The following is a 21,626-nucleotide window of genomic DNA, read 5'->3' as shown; positions in this document are numbered from 1 at the left end:
AATTGGGTTGTAACTGGGTTGTGGGAATCCCTGCAATTTTCCTTAGGCTACATGCCAACTATGTAGCAGAACCTAGAACTTTTTGCTTCCACCGTTTATCTTCCTCCTGTGGCAATGCCAACCTTATTAAAAGTTTTGTACTCAGTTTGGAAAAAGAAACTGCTCCTAGGATAGACATTGTAGCTACAAGAAAAACATTCTGTCTTTAATCAAGGATGGCATAGCTGGTGATAGGGTTGATACTTTGGTAGAATTTTTATTGGGCCAGTGACTAACACCATAATTCTGTATTGCTAGTTTCTTACCACAGAACGGTTGTTTCCCCCCACCCTTCTCCCAAACACATTCACAGAACTTTTAATGAGAGGGAAGAGGAAGGAATGTTACTACTAAGATTTGACCAATGGTTTGAGAAATGTAAGAACCACATAATTGCTGAAACACAAAGCCTTCTCAAGCTGTTAAATCTTTTTCTTCAAAAAGAAATGCCTTTAACCTACCAGAGCTCAGTAAAACCTTTCACCCATTAAAAAGGGAGACAGTGATGTGTTCCAGAAATGCTCAACTTGAATAAAAGCAACTGCTGTGGTTGCTTGATGGTTGCTTGCTACTGTGGTGTGCAAACAATATTAACTAACATCTTTACATCACAGGAGCTGGATCTGGAGTTCAGCAGATCCAGATTATCACACTGCATCATGGAGGGCAAGGAAAAAGGGGAGGGAATGCCAAATTCATCATTTTTGTTATACCCACTGTGTATTCATTGAGCCACAGCATTGGCACCAGATTCTCCTCTGTCTGTCCTCTTGGCTAGAGGAAACGTGATGCAATAAGGTAAAAGAATAACAAATGGGAAAAAAAAATAAGAGCATATTCATGTTAGCAATGATTTCAGACTGGGCCAGAGGCCGAGCATTAAAGCAATATGCTACTAAGAGTGAAATACAGATTTGGGACTCCAGCGTGGTTTCTTACTTCGTGGGCAGATCAAGAGCTGCAGCCTTAGTCACAGGGGCCTGTTGTAATTTGCACAGGACCTTTGGAGGCTTGGTGACTAGATGGGGAAAAATCAGTGACAACAAAAAATGGTGAAGGCAGGGGCTCAGGGACAACAAGCAGGGAAAAGCTTGATTATTCCCTTACACCAGTGGTTAAAAAAAAAAAAGAAAAGAAAAGAAAAGAAAAGTAAAAGAAGCTCAAGCAATTCCACTATCTTCAGTGGAGACACTCGCACCCACCCAGAAGTGGGAGGAGAAGCAAGCTTCCATTTCAGCATAGGTGCCCTACTGAGGCCCTCACACAGATGTGAGTATAGCCAAAGCTGCTCTGGAGACACAAAAAGCGGCTTTAGACAGTAAGCAGCTAAGCACGGAAACTGTTAACCACGCTGGTTTCCGACTTAACATTTCACTTTCCGAAGTTCCTTGCTGTATATTCTCTGCTTCTCAATAGACTTGTATATTCTGAATGCGTCAGATCTATGTCGGAGACCACTTAAAGCATCTTTCACAAAGTGCTTGTTCAGTCCCCAAATTAAAGCTATTCATGGAATCTCACACGGTCTTATCCAGTGCTTCATTAAGCTACATCAGAGACAGTAATTGGACTGATCCACTGTCAGCGAACTAGAATTCTTTCTCAAATGAACTTGTCACCACACAAGAATGGGCTCACCTTCAGTAGGCTAGAAAGTGAACTGGAATCCACAGGCCAGAGTCGCTTCGGAGTTATACTAACATAAACATAACCCTGTTGTCTGGAAGGACATCAGTTAACAAAACAAAGCTCAATACTAATACACTTAAGATGGCAGTAGTCCTTGTATTACAAAGCTATGGCTTCAAGTGCTAATGAAATAAAAATAGCAGTTTCCAAATCTATTCAGTACTCACTTCTATAGCATAGTGCAGAGACGAGGAGGCTGGATGCAATGAAAGGTTCCCAAGAGGCTTAATATAAGGTTTCTCCCATCCTGAAGCCAAGGACCATTCAATTGTCAGCATATTATCAGTGAACACAGTTCCAAATACCAAACCATTGGGGTCTGGTTTTTCCTTGAAAGTTGTAGCTGGGGTGATAATCAAGTCTGAAGCCTGAAGGAACATAAAAACAAAAATTAAGTGTATAAAAACAATTAAGTCAGACCGATTCAAAAATTACTCTGCATCAGTGAATATGGACAAATGAAATATTTTATTTGTGGGGACATTTAATGGCAGAACAGTTACAGGTGGCTAACCTCTAAGAAGCTGGCAAAGTATCCATACTGTGTATGCATACATATATGCAGTGCTGTTTATACCAGAAGTAATTAGCTTATTTCGAAACCCTGTTAAGTGGAGGAAGCAACACAAGGGGTAAAACCAGAAAATTAGCAGATGAAAATTCCTTGGACATTTAGATTAACACATCTGTACAAGTTCCAGAAACACCAAATTGCTGTACCTCAGAACATAAGCTGATCATCAGAAATTAATCCCCCTCACAACTAAGTAGATACGTTACGCCGATTTTCCTTTAATGCATAAAACCAATGTGAGAGATCAGAGCCAGCAGTCAGCAGATTACTTGGGTCACACTAGCTTATTTAATCACGTTCATATTTTCCTAGAAAGATCCCATTAGCAAAGAAGGCTAAACGTTTCCCTGCATCATTAACTCCAGAGACTTTCCCTAACAAGTCATGACTAGCTGCAGGAATGCAGCATCGTTTTTTGTACTGGTTTTAGCTGGGAGAGAGTTAATTTTCCTTATAGTAGCTTGTATGGTGTGAATCATCCTAAAGAACAGCAAGAAGGAAAGCAGGATCTCTGGCACGTCACTCCCCTTTTATACACAGATAGGGGCTAAACAACTAGAGAGGGCTATGAAGTGTGCAGCCTTCTCCATACTCTTTCTATGTCATCTGAGGATTTAACGTGTGCTGGTCAGACAGGCAAGGAAGGATTCAACAAAGAATTGTATTTGAAGCTCCATTGTCCTTCCTAACGTGACTCAGAAAGCATGGACCCTTATTACAGACCCCCAAGGGAAATCTTACTGCTCAGTGCTGGGCACATACAGGATAGACTGGGACACTAGTAGCGTAGTTCAGGTAGTTCAGATTATTGCTCAAATGATTTGCACGTGCACTAAAAAGGCGGTTCTGCAAAAGATATCACCGATTTGATTTTTCAAGATCAAGCACACATTTTGCAAAATGAGAAAGAATCAGTCCAAAGCTTTTGAAAAAGAACACACCCCCATCTTTGTAAACAACCTAATTTTCCACATGTCTTTAATCAACAATGGCTTAGTTTTTGTTGATTAGTTGGTTTTGGTTTAGGGGTTTTTTTGATTTACTTTTTTCCTTGCTTAATGACTTAGATGTGAAATTAACTTAGAGCTGGAGCACACGCACAGCTAAAAGCTTGTTTCAAACTATCTCCAATTATAGGGCTTGTCTAGATATTGCAGTGCATTAGTCTGGTTGAACTAATAGATAATCTGATGAAACAACAATTTCTCTTCTGAAGTCTTTAGAGCACCCTTTATCCTGCTGACAGTAGATGTGCCAATGAGAAAAGCACTACTTAGTGATGTCCTGAAAATAGAAATGAATTTTACCTGACAATCTCTTATCATGCACTTTGGAAAAAAAGATATCACAGAAAAGCCTGGATCAAAACAAAAGCCACAAAGGAGTGTTTGCAATTAGTCACAATGCAAGACTCGGCTCAGGAAAACACTTATGCAGGAGCAGGATGTCAATGGGGCATACGCAGGGATGTAGAACACACTTAAACTCTTCCTTTATCTCTGGACAGAATCACAGCTTTCAAAGAACTCCCACTGCCAGCGGGCAGCCGCTGGGTCAGCCAGTCAAGGCTTCTTTCTCATCTCAGCTCATTTTCATTAAGGTCATCATCATCTCCACAATAAACTGGCCTGGGGACCAGCATTATCTCATGGAGGCTCATCCCCTAGAACTCCCATCAATGTGCTGAGTTTTGCTTTTATGCCTCAATGTCCCACTTCCTCAGTTGTGGTAGCACAACTAGTTGAAAGGTAGCACTACAAAACAGCCTGCTAAGCTTATTTGGGCGAACAAACAGCATTTACTTTACAGATGGGGAAAGACTTTGATGTGGCTCATCTCACAGACCCACAAGCATATGTAGGTGGAGCAGCAAGCTGCAGCCGCAAGTGAAGAAACATGCTCACTTTGGAGCATTTGGGCTTTCTTTGACCCAGTTTTGCCACCAAAGATATTTCTCCAGCTTTGGAGACCTTGGTGGCTTGAGAGAGCCTCGGACGGAGTCTCTCTCATGTGAGCCATAATTCAATAAAATTATGCTGATCAAATACAAGCACACTGTTACACTCTAATGGTTAATGCAAAGAAGGTCCCAGATCCTGAGTCCTTCCTATGCTGGCTCATTAGAAATAAGAGGTGGGCCAAGTGCTCGCTCCTGCGAGTTCAACAGAGCGGGCACCACTGTGTGATAGCGGTCACGCAGCAGTGCCCGTGGCTCAGAACAGTAGCCCACACTGCTTAGCCCTCAGCCCCCACGACTGGGGACTTTCTGCAGTCACACACAGAAATCCCCGGACTGGATTTTGGGTTGAGTCACTTGAAGGCAGAAAGACTAGAGAAGTAGGTAGCTATGATGCTTATCCGGGAATGTAGCAAATAACTTCTGGATCACAGAGCTTGCTGGAGCTGCACACTCTGAGCAAGGAGCCCGCCTGCTGTTTCTCACTTATTTCAGCATTTATTCAGGCGTTTCGCAAACACCTGACTCAACAATATCAGGTACAACTTGACCCATAACAACTTCCTTCAAACAACAGTAGGAATACCCTGCAAAAGACCACAAATATAAGCTAAACACCACAGACCAGTACGGCAACAATGAGGAAACTGGCAAGAAGACAATTTTCCTGATCCTTATAATCCCGTTAGGCTTACGGGAGATGCATTTAAGATTTATGGTTTTTGACCATTATATTATTAAGATCCTTTCTTAAGGCTCTTCCCCCTTATTCATTCTGCTGTATTTTTTCTCCCTCTTTTACCAAGCAGTGAGTAACAGCATGCAAAATCACCTGAATCTTTCAGAATCCTAATGCTTTTTATGTCAAGACACCACCAAGAGCTGCAATACATTCCATCTTTTTTTCCCATGGAGGGGTATGAGGGTGGGGGAGCTGGAGAACCCTCCCTTGGAGTACTCTCTCCCACAGTGTGGTCTGAGGCATGAAGTACTGCCTGCACCCTCAACCTCTTCTGGGTCCCTGAGTGGCAAGACCCCCTACATAACATCTTGCTTGGCCCACAGACCCTTTTGTCTCAACTTGCCCCAGCATTTTGTGGTGCTGCTCAAGCAGCGCTAGCAGGTGGGAAACCAAACACTCAGAAGAACCCGCACAGAGAGCGGAGCAAGGCCAGGTGACTAATACCAGGGGAACTGATTAAGTATCAATGCCTATTTCTTTAATATCATTTATTAAAAAAACGTTATCACAGTGTTACCATGGTATCACCTATGACCTTTATAAACAGCGATTTATTTCTTTCCTTTGTCAACAGCCCTGAAAGCAGCACTAAGGATGCATTAACACCCATCCAGATCTCTGCTGTTTGTACTGCCAATACAAAGGGCAATTTTCAAGCAGGTTTGTTTTGCTTGCTTGGTTTACACATGTGCTCTCAAGCACCTTCTAATGCTGCTGCCTAATAAAACCATTACACTGGAAGGAGAACCGGTAAACGCAGGGACAAAAATGATAAGGGAGATAAAGAAAGAAACAGATGTGGCACACAGTCTATTGAGTGCAGCTATTTGGCCCGTTGCCTAAAGTAAAATGACAAAGACGTAGTTCCAGCCCTGCAAACTTTGCACGTCAGCAGTACAGTACATACAAGATATAAATGCCTAGGTGCCAGCCCAGGGCACTCCAGTATAAGTAAAAGGAAGATCGCCCAGATTGCCCTGCCTATGGTAGGCAAAAGGGGACGGTGGGGAAGCCAGTTGGATACTGTTGATTTTCAGGGCTTATATAGCAATGCTACACCTACAAACAGCCGCTGTCTTGACCAGACACACCTTTTTGAACAGCCCCTCATCTGAAAAGTGCCTGCTGCTTCCGACGTAACTACTTCCAGAGGGAAGCTTTATCCAGCCCAAGCAAAGAAGATATATTGTGACCTCCTGAAACTAAAATTCATCATTTGATCAAAACAGATCTTGTCAATTACAAGCTAGGTCAAATCAAAAATGACATGCTGGTCAGTGTCAATTTTAGCCAAAGCTGAGACATTCTGGTGCCTCTAGCTAAAATGTCAGTTGAATGCTTATTCTACCCAGCCTTTGCAATAGCCTCAAGTGGATTTGGAGCTGACAGAAGCCTTTGGCCAGAACTGTTACTCTCATTACTACAATCCTACCTTTCTTACCCTAGAGAGCTGTCTTGGGTAGGTGCAGATGGCAAGTAAATATTCTACTCTTTCCATCAAATTTTGCCAACAGCTTCCCAAATGATCCCTGGCTGCAGTTATTTTCACTGTGCCGAAACTGCTAGACTACAAGCAGCTGTAACAGGTGTAATTCATTTGACATACCCAAACTTTTCTAAACACTGCACTGGGCCAAGCATTTCTATCATGAGTAAAACCAGAACTGGCAGCCTCAGCTGTAAAATAACTTACGAGTTACCGAACTGTAACAGCAAGTTTCAGCAGAGATCCTCAAGACGTGAACATCAACTCAGTGAGACTGACTGTAACTTATTCAGATCAAACAAGCAACCGCCCTGACTTGTAGTCAAGGTGATTCATTCAAGATCACAAAGCAACTGCAATTATTATTTTTTATTACTTATGCAGAGTTTGTAAGCATATCCTAGGAAAGATCAGGGCCTTCTGATGCAATAGCGGACACGGAAGCGTAGGCGAATTTGAGTATCTTGGTTTTGCCCTTGCACTTGTGAACACTGAAATGTGGTTGCAGTAGCAGAGCAAATTTTGAGAAGGATAGAGATTACAACGAGCGTAAGGAATTACTATAAAGGGGAAATGTAACAAAGCGTAGCCTGGGGGAGTTGAAGAGAAAGAGGCCTGGAGTAGACAGAATGGTTTTGGGGAGGGCTCCAGGAATGGGGAAGATGTTTTCATGCAGTTCAGTCCTTACGGCTGTTGTACCTTCTTCATTGCTTTTAGCCTTTCCCCACCCACACATCTTTATCCCAGGAAGTCATTATTTCTGCTGGAGCAGCTACTTTCGCCCCACAGTGTCTTCTGCCTGGCCTCCTGAACCTGAGGTTCCTCCTATATGACAGACTGAGAAGAGGTCTGTGCTGCCAAAGAGAAGCAGTGGTGGGCAACTAGGCTGAGGATGCTAATGAGGCTGAAGAAAGTGTATTGTTCACCTCTGAAGTGTCTTGTCATAAACAAGTTGGGGTTTTTTTGCCCTGCAGCCACTGAGCCAGCTACCACCTTTCTCCTGCAACTCATTCAGCTCTATAACTATCCAGATGTTGAGCTGCAGGTGGCAGAGGATTGCTCATCTCTTCTTGCTGACCTGAGCAGTGATCCCAGCTGGCTGGAGAAGCTCATCCATTAGATATCCCAGCCCAGCACCCTCATAAAACAGGGTTCAACCTACTTACTATATGTTGCACATAATTGGTCCTGTAGAGCAGCTACTATGAGCAGCCCACAGGGGAACTGCAACCCGATGCAGGAAGAGCCTTCATCACACAGGCGTGCTTTCTGTCGGCAGACATCATGAATCATGCTTAACAGCTAATACTGCACACAGAACAAAAGGCTTGTGCCAAACTATTGCCAAACTCCCTGAGGAATCAGGGATGACATACCAACTCCTCCATCAGATACACCACAGCAGATAGCAGCAGTGCTAGGCGATGCAACTAGGAAGCAGGAAAATGCTATGGAGGCCATGGGTGGTGTTAGGGCAACTAGTACCTTCCTCCTCCATTGGGATGAAATAAGCAATCACTTATTCTGCCTATTCCTAAACCCTTTCTTAGAAATAGAAATATTGAGTCCTGCTCCAGTAGATGAAACCAACTGCAACCTCTTCTAGCTGGTATTTTGTCTAGTTTGTCTGACTTACTACCTCTTAGCTCTATCCACTAATCACTAGCTGACAAAACAGCAGCAGCTACTTGAGTTTAAAAAGAAATTCATGTCCTACAGGCCTCGGGTAAACCAAGGTCTGTGGTTTTTTCTTTCTTTTCCCATCCTACCTTCTTTGGAAAAGACTGCTGGTTTTCCAGGGCAGACAATACCGCTTTCTGTACAGGGCTAAGCCCTGTATAGCTCTGATCACAATAATAAAGTCTGAAGTAGAAGCAATGTGAACAATAATAATTCTGTGAACTCAAAGCAGAATAAGATTGAGTTAAATACATTCTTAGAAATCTGTCACTAGCTTGTAAGTATAAAAAGTAATATTAATGTAAGCTACCTTATAATCCCTTTACCATCATTACTATTTTAAATTTACAGCAGAGCCTGAGGCTTGAGAATGGAAAGTGTGCCAAGACATAATAAGATTTGAGCAGGAAGAAAGCCATCTTCCTACTACAAAAAAATAAAGAGAAACAAAATATAACAAAATATCTTTTGCAACCCCAGGGAAAATACCCAGAAATCTTTCAACATAAAGCTTCCCTGAGACTTCATCTGACAATATGTAATTGGACTGGGGCCTGGAATCATTGCATCAGGTTGACTGTACGCTGGGTAACAAACCACAGAACAAATGACAAAGCAAAAGGGAGTCCAAGGCTCTGAATCAGTTGTGAGTCAATCACAGAAGTTACAGAAAACATGGCTGGAAGGACTTTGTCTAGCCCTTCCTCTGCAAGGCATCTTCCTAGACTATTCATAACAGATATTTATTAAATATTTGTCTAACCAAAGAATGAGCTTCTGCTACGCTCTGCAAGCAAAGGGAAGAAAAGCAGAAGGGCATAGCATTACTGTTGGCTTCTTCAATCTTTTCCTTGACCTGATGGATGCTCCAGCTCTCATTCAGGAATGTTTGATTTGAAGCAGTAGGCAGGGAAGTAAACCTGCTCTCACAAGAGAACAGAGAAGGGGTTGGAATTGACATAAACTTCTTGCCTTGGAGAATGAAAATAGCACCTAGGGCAGCAGCATAGCTCAAAATGTAGTCTGAAGCTCCTAAGATGTCCCAGAAGGGAAATAAAGATCTTGGAAAGCCACAGTTCAGCTAGATTGTAGAGAAACCATTGCAGGAACAAGTCTTGGCCTACTTTTTGTAGGTGTCAACAAAACACTCAAGCACATGGATAATGCATAGTATCATTGATTTCAACACCAGCAATTAAATTTTAAGATTTTTTTTCCATATGTTGCTGAAATATTGCCCTATACCAACTCCCACTGATTTGACCCAAAGCCCATTTAAGTTAATCAAGACCCTTTCCTCAATCTTTGTAGGAATTTGGATCATAAGAGAGGCAAAACTACCTGAATCTCACCCCTTTGTACTGCTTCAGGAAAATTAAATGGACTAGTAATGTTTTGGGGTTGGTTTTTTTCATCCCTTACTTATTAGTCCATTCTCCATTGACACGTTTCAGAAGATACATATTTTTACAGTTAAGAAAGATGAAGATGGGGTTCCTACAGATCTTAAGGAAACTTTCTACCTGATATTAAGGAAATCTTAAGGAAAGCATCTATATGATTTTAATGGGCTCTATCTCCTCTACTCTAGCAAATGGCATTGTCAGATCTACAGAAAACAGCTATCTTGTATCTCATCTATTGAAGAATTATATAAAGCATTTCAAATATGACTACCTAATTAAAATATAAACCACCAAGATGCTGGGAAGACTATTAAACATAGGAACAGAAACTGGACACATTATTACATTTTAGCCATATAAACTGTTTCTGTTTGCTAACAGCTATTCCAGTTGATTAAGTGGGATGATCAGAAAAGTGCGAAGAGGCAGGAAGCACGAGCAAGCTTTAAGGCAGTCATTGCACTGGACTGAAAAACACATTGCTGTAGCTCACTGTTCATGCTGGTCAGGTTAGCTATATAAAAATCCTCTTTGGCCATGCAACTGCACTTCATGTCTGCAATGTAGACGTACCTGAGCTTTTAATTAGAAAGAAGCAATTCCATAGATTGAAAAGGGAAATCACAGACTGCAGTTCAGTAATAGCCCAATTCCTTACACAGAAAGTCCTCTCATAGACTCACACTCAAACATTTCCATAAATACAAAACTAGGAGCATTTTTCACTAACAGAACACATTGATTAATTACACTACTAATATTATTCACTACTAGTATATACTGCTTCTTCTCAAAAGATCTGGCAGCTTGTTAATGCAATTCCTGATGCTGAGCTGCTCCTTGCCTCACAACCACTGTATTTCTTTATTGTAGCATAAACACAATGTTCCATTTTTAGAAAGAGTTTGCCTGGGAGAAGGTTTGAGCTTAACACAAGCTGAGGGCTCACACTGGCCTGCGACACAGAACTGGAATAGAGAGATCTGCGACATTTCACCAATACCACATTTCTGTACAACAGCACTGTGTTTCAGATGTTCAAATAATGCTCTATAAAAACAAAACTTATCAATTCGGTCCACAAAGATTTAAGACACTATTGTGTCCTGGTTCAGGAAAAACTGTAACTTCTATTCTACACAAAAAAAAAAAAACAAACAAAGAATGAGATATTTACATCTAAGCTTTTCTTAAAATGTAGCCATATTGAAGGAAGAAATGAATTGCAAACTAAATTTCAGACAAACAAGCTGGAAATATTTTGCCTAAGTAGCCTGGCCAGTCACAAACCTGTTATGTGGAATAGCCGAGAATAGAATCATAATCTCACTCGTCCAAATCCAGAGCAGTTGCAATTAAATCTTCTTACCCTGATTTTAATAAGCTTGCAGACATGCAGGGAACTGGATTCATGGAATGAAGGCATTCGGAATTTACCACTTCATATAGAATTTCAGAAACTTTTGGGAATATAAAAAGCTTTTATGCTACAGTTTCTTACATAGAAGTTGCAGGAACAGTTCAAACATTCAGTTAACCTCATTTGCCCTTTCCTCTTATCCCATCTCCCTCTCACACCGGTAGACAGAAGGCAAACTTACAAATTGCCATGAATTTCAGCGTTTGATCTGCCACTGAAACTGCCACATTTTGCCAATTCATTTCATTCAGTACTTTTCTAGAAAAGGGAACTAAGTATGGGATTAAGATAAAACTCTTCCAGCTCTCAAGACTGTTAGTTCATGAGAGTTAGGGTAGAAAGATAATTTCAATAGCAAACAGAAAGGCTAAATTGTAGCCTTCCTAAATTGTAGCCTTCCTAAATTGTAGCTCCTATTCATGTGTGTTCAGCATAAAAACCATTTAATATCAAATCCGTGGACCTGATATCACAATGACATTAAAATTGAAGAATTCCTGGAAATAGGTATGGACACCGTGGACTTTGTAAGTTTTGGAGTCAGATACTTTTCCTTGGGAATGATTGTATGGTACTAAAGCCCTGCATTTTAAAAGCAATTCTTCATCTTGGGAAAAATAAATCCAGAAAAAGATACAAGTCAATGGAAGTTCCATAATTGTGGTACAATTTCAGTGCTATTACAGACACCAACTATATCTTAAGCTCCTAGTTAAAAAGCAGATAAGGTATTGCTTTCTTTATGCTATAAAACAGCTCTGCCAAACTGTCCCCCGGCTGTTTTTTCTATCATCTTCTTTTTATCTTGGCTAAAAGGTCCTGTTATTTGCTGAAGATAATTAGCTTTATTTGCAAATCCTACAGCTTCAGATAACAGGACCATCAGTTTCTCTACTACAGCTAAAAAAACTTATTTGCTAAAAGCCTGCCAACTATTTGAAGGATATTACCCATCTGAAGAGAAACACTGAACTACGTGCCACTAATCTAAAATTAACAGAGCTGCCACAGATCTCAAGTGCCACATTATGGATGGGCTCCCGATGGCATGAGAAGCCTAACTGCAGACTGATGGGAAACCATCCCTTAATGTACCATGGAAGAATCATGGTGAATTTTTTTCACAGTACTGTCATAGAATCATAGAATCGTCTAGGTTGGAAGAGACCCTTGGGATCATCGAGTCCAACCATCTACCCTACTCTACAAAGTTCTCCCCTACACCATATCCCCCAACACCACATCTAAACGACTCTTAAACACATCCAGGGATGGTGGTGACTCAACCCCCTCCCTGGGCAGCCTATTCCAATGTCTGACCACTCTTTCTGAGAAAAATTCTTTCCCAATATTCAGTCTAAACCTACCCTGTTGGAGCTTGAAGCCATTCCCTCTAGTTCTGTCATTAATTACCTGTGAGAAGAGACCAGCACCAACTTCTCCACAGTGTCCTTTCAAGTAGTTGTAGAGAGTGATGAGGTCTCCCCTCAGCCTCCTCTTCCTCAAACTAAACAGTCCCAGCTCCTTCAACTGCCCCTCATATGATTTGCTTTCCAGGCCCTTCACCAGCTTCGTTGCCCTCCTCTGCACTCGCTCCAGCACCTCGATATCTCTCTTGGATTGAGGTGCCCAAAACTGGACACAATACTCGAGGTGTGGCCTCACCAGTGCTGAGTACAGGGGCACAACCACCTCCCTACTTCTGCTGGTCATGGTATTTCTAATACAAGCCAGGATGCCGTTGGCTTTCTTGCCCCCCTGGGCACACGCTGGCTCATATTCAGCCACTTGTCAATGAGAACCCCCAGGTCTCTTTCCTCCAGGCAGCTCCAGCCACACTTCCCCCAGCCTGTAGCGCTGCAGGGGGTTATTGTGGCCCAAGCGCAGGACCTGGCACTTGGCCTTGTTGAAACTCATACCATTGATGTTGGCCCAATGATCCAATCTATCTAAGTCTCTCTGGAGAGCTTCCCCATCCTCCTGGGAATCAACACTCCTGCTTAACTTGGTGTCATCTGCGAACTTGCTGATGATACACCCTATGTCCTTATCGAGATCATCAATAAAGACGTTAAACAGAAATGGTCCTAACACTGAGCCCTGAGGCACACCACTTGTCACCGGCCACCAGCTGGATTTGAATCCATTGAGCACCACTCTTTCGTTGCTCAGTAGCATTTCTTGGCTACTACACTCCTGAATCAGTGATGCTACTCCTGCTACTCTGTGATAACAAGCTTGATTGAGAACCATGGATGTGCCAAGCAGAGCTATGAGCAATACTAAGCTGCATTAGTTTACCCTCCACCACCTGCGCTTGCAACTTGCGTGGTCTCCTTCAGGAAAGCCACTTTCTCCTGGCAACAACCAACCACTGAGACATTCATTAACACATACTGGGCTTTGTTTCTTCTCTCTCTCACCAAAACAGGACGCTCAACTGTAAGTGCACTGGGTGTCGACCATTACTGTGACCTAGACCCATACTAACTGGAATGAAAGCAGCAGATATGGCAGTCAGTCTTGCCCAGCTATTATTAGTAATATTCAAAAGAGTCTGTGCAATGCCTGCGTGGATGCAGAATACCACAGAAACCACTCAGCGCTCAATCTTCTCTGTGCTGTAGCTCTTTTCCCTCTTGGCAGATGACGATAAGGGAATGAATTTGATTGTAAATCACCTGAATTAATTCTGCAGTATATACATACCCTGCTAGGAGGCGTAATCAAGTAATATGAAGGCACTGAGATCTAATAATATTATTACTCGCCAATCTTTGTTGATTCAACACATGACAAAACCCACATAATTTTATTGCCCTTGATAAAAAAGTAGAGTGAATAGATTCAGCTGAAATCAAGATAAAAATCAGAATGACCTTTTCTAAAGCAACGCCCACCTATGTCCACAAATGCTAAGCACTGTTATCACAGCCACAGAATTGGCCTCTAGCTTGGCCTCTTGATCTAACAGGGGATACAGCTATGTACTTCCATGGAAATTATACAGAAATGACCTACCAAGTGGCAACTGACGAAGTTTTAGCTTAGGACATCAGAAAAATACATTTTCTTAAAGACAGCAGTGCTGCCAAGTACTCGACAAAGCCACAGCTGACCTGATCTGGTGCTGATGAGAGTCCTGTTTTCAGTGGGAGGATGGACTAAGATAGCCTGTGGTTCTAAAACACAAAATATCCGGGGATGCCTTATTGTGTGATGTTATACATACACACACATAGATACCCAACTGATCATCTTTCTTTTACTGCTTCAAGACAGTTTATATAAAAGCAGCTTTCCTCTATACACACTTTGGGGAGCTACTGCTCATTACAGCATCAAATATTGGTAAATTTCTGTAATAAATTTTTCTTCATACAACTTAACATAAACATAATGTCCTGATCAATCAAAATTTAAAGTGGGGTCTAATGCAGAATTTAAAAAGGAAATGCAGGGCATTCTCCTAATAACTCCCCCCCAGCCCCACCTCCACCCCCCACCTCAAAACCACACAAGAATCAACAGCTGCAACACGACAGAAGCCTCACTGAGCGCCCATATGCTTTGGGAGGTAAATAAATCATTGATGTCAGTAGAAAATGACAAATTGAGAACAAGCTGGAGAGGAATAGATGTGAAAAACATATAAACCATGTAAACTGCTTTATATTTGTTAGCTTTGTACATAATGTGGTAACTACAATGCATACATGTCCATGTTCCAAAAAGATTTCACCCTTCCCTTGATCCATATGCTTTGAGCATCTCAGAAGCTTTACCTACTGCTCATATAAAATGAAAACACAAGAGAAGTTGTGTTTCCTAAAGTCTTCAAGGAAATTTCTCTGTGTAACTCTAACAATGTGCCAATGTGATACAGACAATTAGTTCAGATTTTACAAATATATTTAAAAAAAAAAAAATCAGACTATTCTGTATTTTATACATATTTAATCTTTGCATTGGAGGGGAAGAAAGAAAATTTGGTGAACAAACAATTTTCATTTTTAAAAAAACAGGGTTGGAGAATTGTTTATTCTTTATCTCTTTCATAAACTTTTCCACATATATAATGTTTTTCTAAAATAAACCTTAAAACTGTCTAATATCTCAAAATGAATTAGTCCCTCTCCCAGTTCCCAGAGCAAAGAATCCAATATCCCACTATATCTGGCACAAATTATAGATGCACTTGAGTTTCATTAGTATAAACATGATAATGAATCACAGTAATGTGGTTTCTTCATTAATGTAAACACAAAAATGCAATAATTTATCAGGTTTTCCTTTGACAGGCTGTTTTGAAAACAGGCATATCTTTCTCCACAGAAAAAAGGAATTTTTCCAACTCTAGTGTACACTATAAAACAAGAAACGTTGCATACTGCAATAACATTTAACCTGCATCTTAACCGCATAGATTGCTCCTGTAATACTAACTTATTTATAATTTTAATGTTTCCAGGGTAAGACCTGTTCTTTATTTTTAATGTTATTGCATCATTTGTCAAGAATGTGAAAACAAGGCAGAGAATCAGAATCAGCAGAGTATGTCTTGCATAGAGCCAACCAAGTTCACAGTCATTTCATGCAAAGACTACATGTTTTAAAACATGCAACTAAAGGTCCTATTGTAAGGAACAACTGTATTTCTGTGAAGAGACCTCCAAGAACAAGATCAACGTCTCTAAAACTTTCACTGGCAATCTCTCGATTTGAACCACAAATGCCTGCACTGGAAATAAATATTAAATTTCTTCATACTTCGTCTAGAGGGAAGATACACTACAGCTTTAGATTATGTGGAAAAACTGTCGGAGATTTTGGTTGTTTATTTGTAGGTTCTACCTATAGCATGGAAATTATGTTCTAATTTGTACAATACCTAGCACAATGTCAGCTAGGTCACAGCTTGGGCTCTAAAATGTTATAGCAATGCAAAAAAGAAAATACTAAAACATACACCATTACTGAAAATTCACTATATTCAGCATCTCACAAAGCTAGACGTGAGCTAGCTTCAAACTGGAAGCCATGCAAGCATATTAGCATAGCACTGCATTCAGTCTAATGAGTCCAAGGTCTCGCTGGGGATTATTAGTTTGAACACCGCACTGCACTAACCTGCCTCTATCCCGTCCAGCCTGCCATGGGCTCACATCCCACTGGCTCAGAGCCTGGGAAGAGTGGGTCTGTCTGCAGAAGACTGCGAGGGAACACTCAGTTATTTAGAGTGACACAAGGAGCCACTCAGATACAGAAGCTCCACTTAAGCATTTTTCATTCCACTACCACAAGTCTTCATATTAGCAAGTCAATCCAGATCCAACCCACTTGTAAACTCCAGTTACTTTATTCTGCTTTGGCGTAGCAGACTAGCCAGTATGCCCTAGAAGGCCTGCATCATTTTGGTACACTAAATAGGCCCTTAAAAATTGAAACAAAAGAAGTGAACTTTGCGCCATGAAGATGCTCGACTAATTCTACACTGCTTCAGATCATTAAAACACAGAGAAACATAATAGGAGTAGGTAATACCTTCTTAAAGTGTTCCATGTATCAGTCTCTCAAAGAGAAAACATATAGCATGACAAAAGATTACCTAAAAACTAAAATCATCTTTCTTGATATGGATTGATAACATGAGGAAAAGTAAAGGCAATTACAGGTGCCTTTAGTTTCCTGAGACCAAGTATTATAAATTCAAAGTCAGAGCTAATACATACATTAAAAGAAGCTAAATTAGATACGTATGGAAATAGACCACTACATTATCCAAACAACATTTGTTCTGTCTTGTGACAGTACAATAAGCAACATGAATGCATTAAAGAAATTACCAGATTTTTAATCATAAACAGTAAGTCCCTTAGACATAAGTGTGCTATTTGCTGGTTTACAGAATGCAAAAAAAAAAAAAAAAAAGTGTAAGAGCAAAACCAGAAATGCGCATTCCTTGATTCAACATCCCAAAATGCATTCAGTGGTACAGAGGATGACTGCACTTTCCATTACTGGTTTCATACTCCCCTCCTAGAGGTCCAATGCTGACAATAGGCAAAAAACTGTAAGTATAACTTCTTAAGTTATGGTCACAAACCACAGCCAATTATTTAAATAAGTATGTGCATACAACCTGGGGAGGGAGGAAGATTTCACTCTAGTGGAAGGAGCTGAGGAGATAAATCCTAGAGATTTGACAGTTTCTGCAATACAGGAAATTCTAGCATAATCACTGTTTCCTTCGACGTTTTTTATCAGTTCCAAGATCACTGGTCCTGTGTCAACTCTAAATGCCATACATTAAGTATCTTGCAAATCATAGGCCTGTCAGGAGGAGATTTTTAACTGCAGAAGTGAGTCAAATTAAGGTAATTCAGTAGCAGTTAAAACTAACAAAGTGCCAATTCTGATCTATTGACTTCAGAGAAGCCTATGAGAATGAAAACAGTGAGCAGATAGCAGAGGTGCTCACTGTAGGTAGCCTTCATTCCTTCCCTCCCAGTGTGAATAAGGAGTCTCCAAGTCTCCACCTTTCCAAGTCAGGTAGAAATTGCAGTAAAATTTGCAGGAGCTCACCGCACCTAAAAAGCACAGCACTGCGTTCTAAAAAGAAATGTCTTCAGAGGGCTAATCTGGCGTTCAAATGTTGGGCAGCATCCACTTTAACAATATGTTTTGTGTAAGCATAAAACAAAACCATACCCTGTTTTCTACATTCCCACAATCTTGGATTACTTAGGCTACTGGCACAAAATTGCAGTTTTCTTCAGCTCAGTCAGCCTCATGGGTCAGCTTGATTCCTTTGAAATATTATTAGCTATAGTTTCTGAAATTGTAACTGTAACTGTCTTCCACAGAAGTGTTTGTGAACTTCCCTAGAATGAATCCAGGTTCTTTTATTTGTCATTGTCTTGTGTTGTGTTTTCCTTCATTTATAAAGTTTCTCTTTTTAATTCAGCAATGAAGTTAAAGAGACTGCAAATAATTATTATAATACATGACACTGCAGTCAGTACCTGTGCTCCCATCATAACTTTCATACACACGCCTAGCAGAGTACAATATTTTCTAAAAAACTGTACCCCTTTCTGGTGACTGCAGCTAATCTTCAGAAACAGAGCCATAAGGCAGGAACAGAATTACAAATTAGGCTTCAGTCTGAGCCAGCTGTTTTTTCTAGTATTATTCCCTTTATGACCATCTGTCCCACCTGCTAATATATTTTTCCCCTCACACAGACTCTCCACTACAATGGTTTGCCATTCTGGCTGACAAAAGTATTGATGGAAAGGAAACTGGATTGAATCCAACTTTGTGCTGCTCCACGTTGGAGCTTTGGTAAAGCACCTGCTTGACTGCTGGTATAATTAAATATGGCTTAAATCTGCTTTAGTTTATGCCCAGTTCACCTACGACCCAAACACTATCAGAATTTGTTGCCACTCTATCTTTCTTCTGGGCTATGTCAATGAGTGGAAAGAAATAGCACAGTGTGGTTACACAAGAGTCTCCTCTCTGTAAAGCAATTTTTATTTTTAAATACACTAGCACACTCTACTGAATTAATCTACTCGGATCTATCCTGCCTATTTATTAAAGGTGAAATCACGAAACAACTCTGTATTGGATAATTGTGAGTTCTTGGGGTTTCAAAACTGGTTGGCCTAGTTTTGCCAACGTTTTCCAAATCAGACCTTCTGGCTGAAAAGTCATCCTAAATCTTCTTTCTTGGGCAGAACTGCCAGAGAGACACAATGCAAAAAAAGAGGAAGAGAAGAACTGGGAAGGGCCGAGAATGAGGAAGAAGAAATTAAATGGCATGTTGCTACATGTAGTCATGGAGTCTCAAAAATTCTTTGCTGTTTGCAACAAGAACAGCATCAGAATAACACTTAACACATTTTCTGCAGCATTTATTTTCCATATCTGGATACAGCCTGGCAACTAAAAGTGAAATAACTACTTAGGCATGATTCAGAAGACTGCCCAGCAGGGACACTGCCCAAAAAAATCAGGAAGAACATGACAGTTACAAAGTGTACCATTATAATTTCATCTCATGTACTGCTGACAATAGTCAGCAATAACAGGAAGGGAACTGCTGAAAAAGCACTAAGTAAGGTCACTTTTTCTCTGGGTACTATTTTTAAACACCTGCAAAATATAGATGAGACTTTGTAAAGATTATAAAGCAGGGAAAGAGAGAGGGAGAAAGAATTATAGACGTGTGACATTAGGAATAAAGGCAAAAGAAGTCTAAAGGAGGCAGAAAAAAAGGAATTGAAAGAAACACATGGTGATGGGCTTTACATTTCCAACAAAAAATTAAAAGTTGACATCTGTGCCCATACAGTGTTTAAAATGAGCTCTGAGTTACTAGCACTGCTTTCAGGAAGGAGGCAAAGAGTGATATCTTCACTGAGCTCAGTTCTAAGCATAAGATTAAAGAAAAAGAAGAAAAAAAAGAAACCAAAACAAAAAATCAGAGATTCAAATTCATGTCAGTTCCTGGCAGCTGCTCAGCATTGCTTATTATCATAGCCCTGTTTGCTTGTTGAGTGCTGATAATGTGCCAGAGCTGTGGTGTGCTTTGGAGTCCTTCTGAGATCCTTAGCTCTGCAACTTTGAGACCAGATGGAAAAACCTACTTTTGAACACCATTCATAATGCCGAAGTTTAACAAAAAAATAGAGCATTACACAGACTTTGTTTGGGAAAAAAACCTTAATGGGGGGAATCAATCTTTACTTCTATTGCTTTTGAAGTTGGTAAGAGTTAAAAATAAAATCACCTATACCATTTTAATTTTTGCTTAATGACTACTAGCCTTTTAGCTAGTACCTGAAATTCTATTGAAGTTTTTCTTGTAACATTGTTAATTTCTATATTGAAAATATTTTCAGCAAATGCAACTTACATAATTATTTACATAATTATGATGTTCAAGCATGTCAGTAGCTATGAATGCCTGCACAACAATCACTGCCATGCTACAGATGCTGTCTGGCACTATCTACTGAAATGCTTCAGACACTCATCTTCTAACAAACATACCTTGAAAGATTCGGTCACATGCTTTGCTGTTTCTCCCAAACATCCTCCAGCTGTGCACTCCTCCTGACAGCCCTAGATGAAATAAAAATGGAGGAAATCAAATTCAATGCACACCGCAGAAAAGTTGATAGACGTTGAGTTAATTCTTTTTAGGGACAGATTGTATTGAATAACCACTCAGACTTTGTCATCAGTAAATATATTAGAAAGAACATTTTGGTAGTTTCCCAGCATAATTTTGCATCTTCTAGGTTTTTAGTTTTACTTCAGTTGAATTATTTTGTGCAACTGTATTTCAGGGCCTTATAGGAAAGACAATGGCTTAGATTATTGCTCTAAAGTGAGGAAGGGTATGGACAACACAACAAGTCTTTCATTCAAAGCTGAATAAATTGTGTTTTTACATAATTCCATCACATCCCACTTTCTCTAATAAAGCATCCACCTAACAGATCTGCTTTGGCCTTTTCTCAGAGAATCTTGACTCAGCAGGATGGAAGGAAACAGGAAATAATAGTTTTTGTTAAATTCTTCATTAAACGAAGGCAGTGATAAGGAATGCCCATCTATATAAATACATAATCCGAGTATTTTGAATTACCTACTATGTTGAACTTTGCCACTGAACATACTAGAAAAAAACTGAAAGAAAAGGAGTTATAGTTCTAGGCACCCTTCTGTTCAGCAACAGAAGGATAACTCAGATGCAAGCCGTCCACCTAAAAGCAAGAACCTCAGTTTCCACAGCACCAGGCTACCATCTTTGTGGACCTTCCTGCACCAGCTAGACCTTCCCAGTGGCCAGTAAATACATATTACACCCAACAGAATGGAGAGAAGGAGACAAAGCCCTGACAGCACTTCTTGTTTCCCAGAAGTGTTTAAGGAAGAGCTTGAAAGTCAAAGTGAGGGCAGAGGTTTGGGAGAGGGAGGAAGGTCCCAGGAGGAAGACTGCCTGGGGGATGGGCCATGAAGGGATGGCTAGGAGGATGCCTTAAGGGAAGCACAACTGGCAAGATGGAGGGGATGGCAGAAGACATGGTTAGATGATGACCAGCGATGGGTTGGCATGGGGAAAGAGTCAGGCTGGTCAGAGAGGCTATCTAAGGGGGTAAAGGAATGGCAGAAACACTAAGGGATGTTGTTGCTAGGGCTGACAGGCAAGGGGCTTTGCACCCTACAAAGGAAAAGCCCTAGCAGGAGCCTGCACTGGCTCCTCACCACTTGGCCCCTCCTGCCACCCCTCAGCCTTGCTCCATCTCGGATGGGAAGTCCCAGCCCAGGTGGGAAAGCCCCAGGTCAAAAGTGTAATCCCCTGAAGGAAAGAGGTGCACAGGAGACCCGTCACGGTCAGCCTGCGAGACCCCTGCCCCGAGCTCTTCAGGAGGGAGCAGCCCTCACCCTAAGACTAAATATGGCAGTGCCAGGGAGACACCAGCCACCAAAGCCCTGCAGCAGCCACCAAACTGTGGGGCCAGGAAAGGGGCCACATGGCTCACGGGCTGTGAAGCATGACATGCACAAGGCCAATAGCATGACTTTTTTCCCTTTTTGCAGATCTTAGGGATGT

The 21,626-nt window shown here is 40.9% G+C and overlaps 1 protein-coding gene across 1 annotated transcript in view; it reads right to left on the bottom strand.

The window, feature by feature from the left end:
- BCAT1 (branched chain amino-acid transaminase 1, cytosolic) overlaps positions 1–21,626 on the bottom strand; it is a 66,013-nt gene that overhangs the window by 27,677 nt on the left and 16,710 nt on the right. The window contains exons 2-3 of the mRNA XM_014959552.1: positions 20,057–20,128; positions 1,896–2,096 (exon numbers count right to left, since the gene is read on the bottom strand). Of these exons, the coding sequence (XP_014815038.1) occupies positions 1,896–2,096; positions 20,057–20,128 (273 nt within the window). The remainder of the gene's footprint in view (positions 1–1,895; positions 2,097–20,056; positions 20,129–21,626) is intronic.

This window comes from Calidris pugnax, unplaced genomic scaffold, assembly GCF_001431845.1.
Source record: "Calidris pugnax isolate Ruff unplaced genomic scaffold, ASM143184v1 scaffold316, whole genome shotgun sequence".
Classification (NCBI taxonomy): domain Eukaryota; kingdom Metazoa; phylum Chordata; class Aves; order Charadriiformes; family Scolopacidae; genus Calidris; species Calidris pugnax.
The sequence above is the reverse complement of the archived record's forward strand: the minus strand, read 5'-3'. Positions and strand labels throughout refer to the sequence as shown.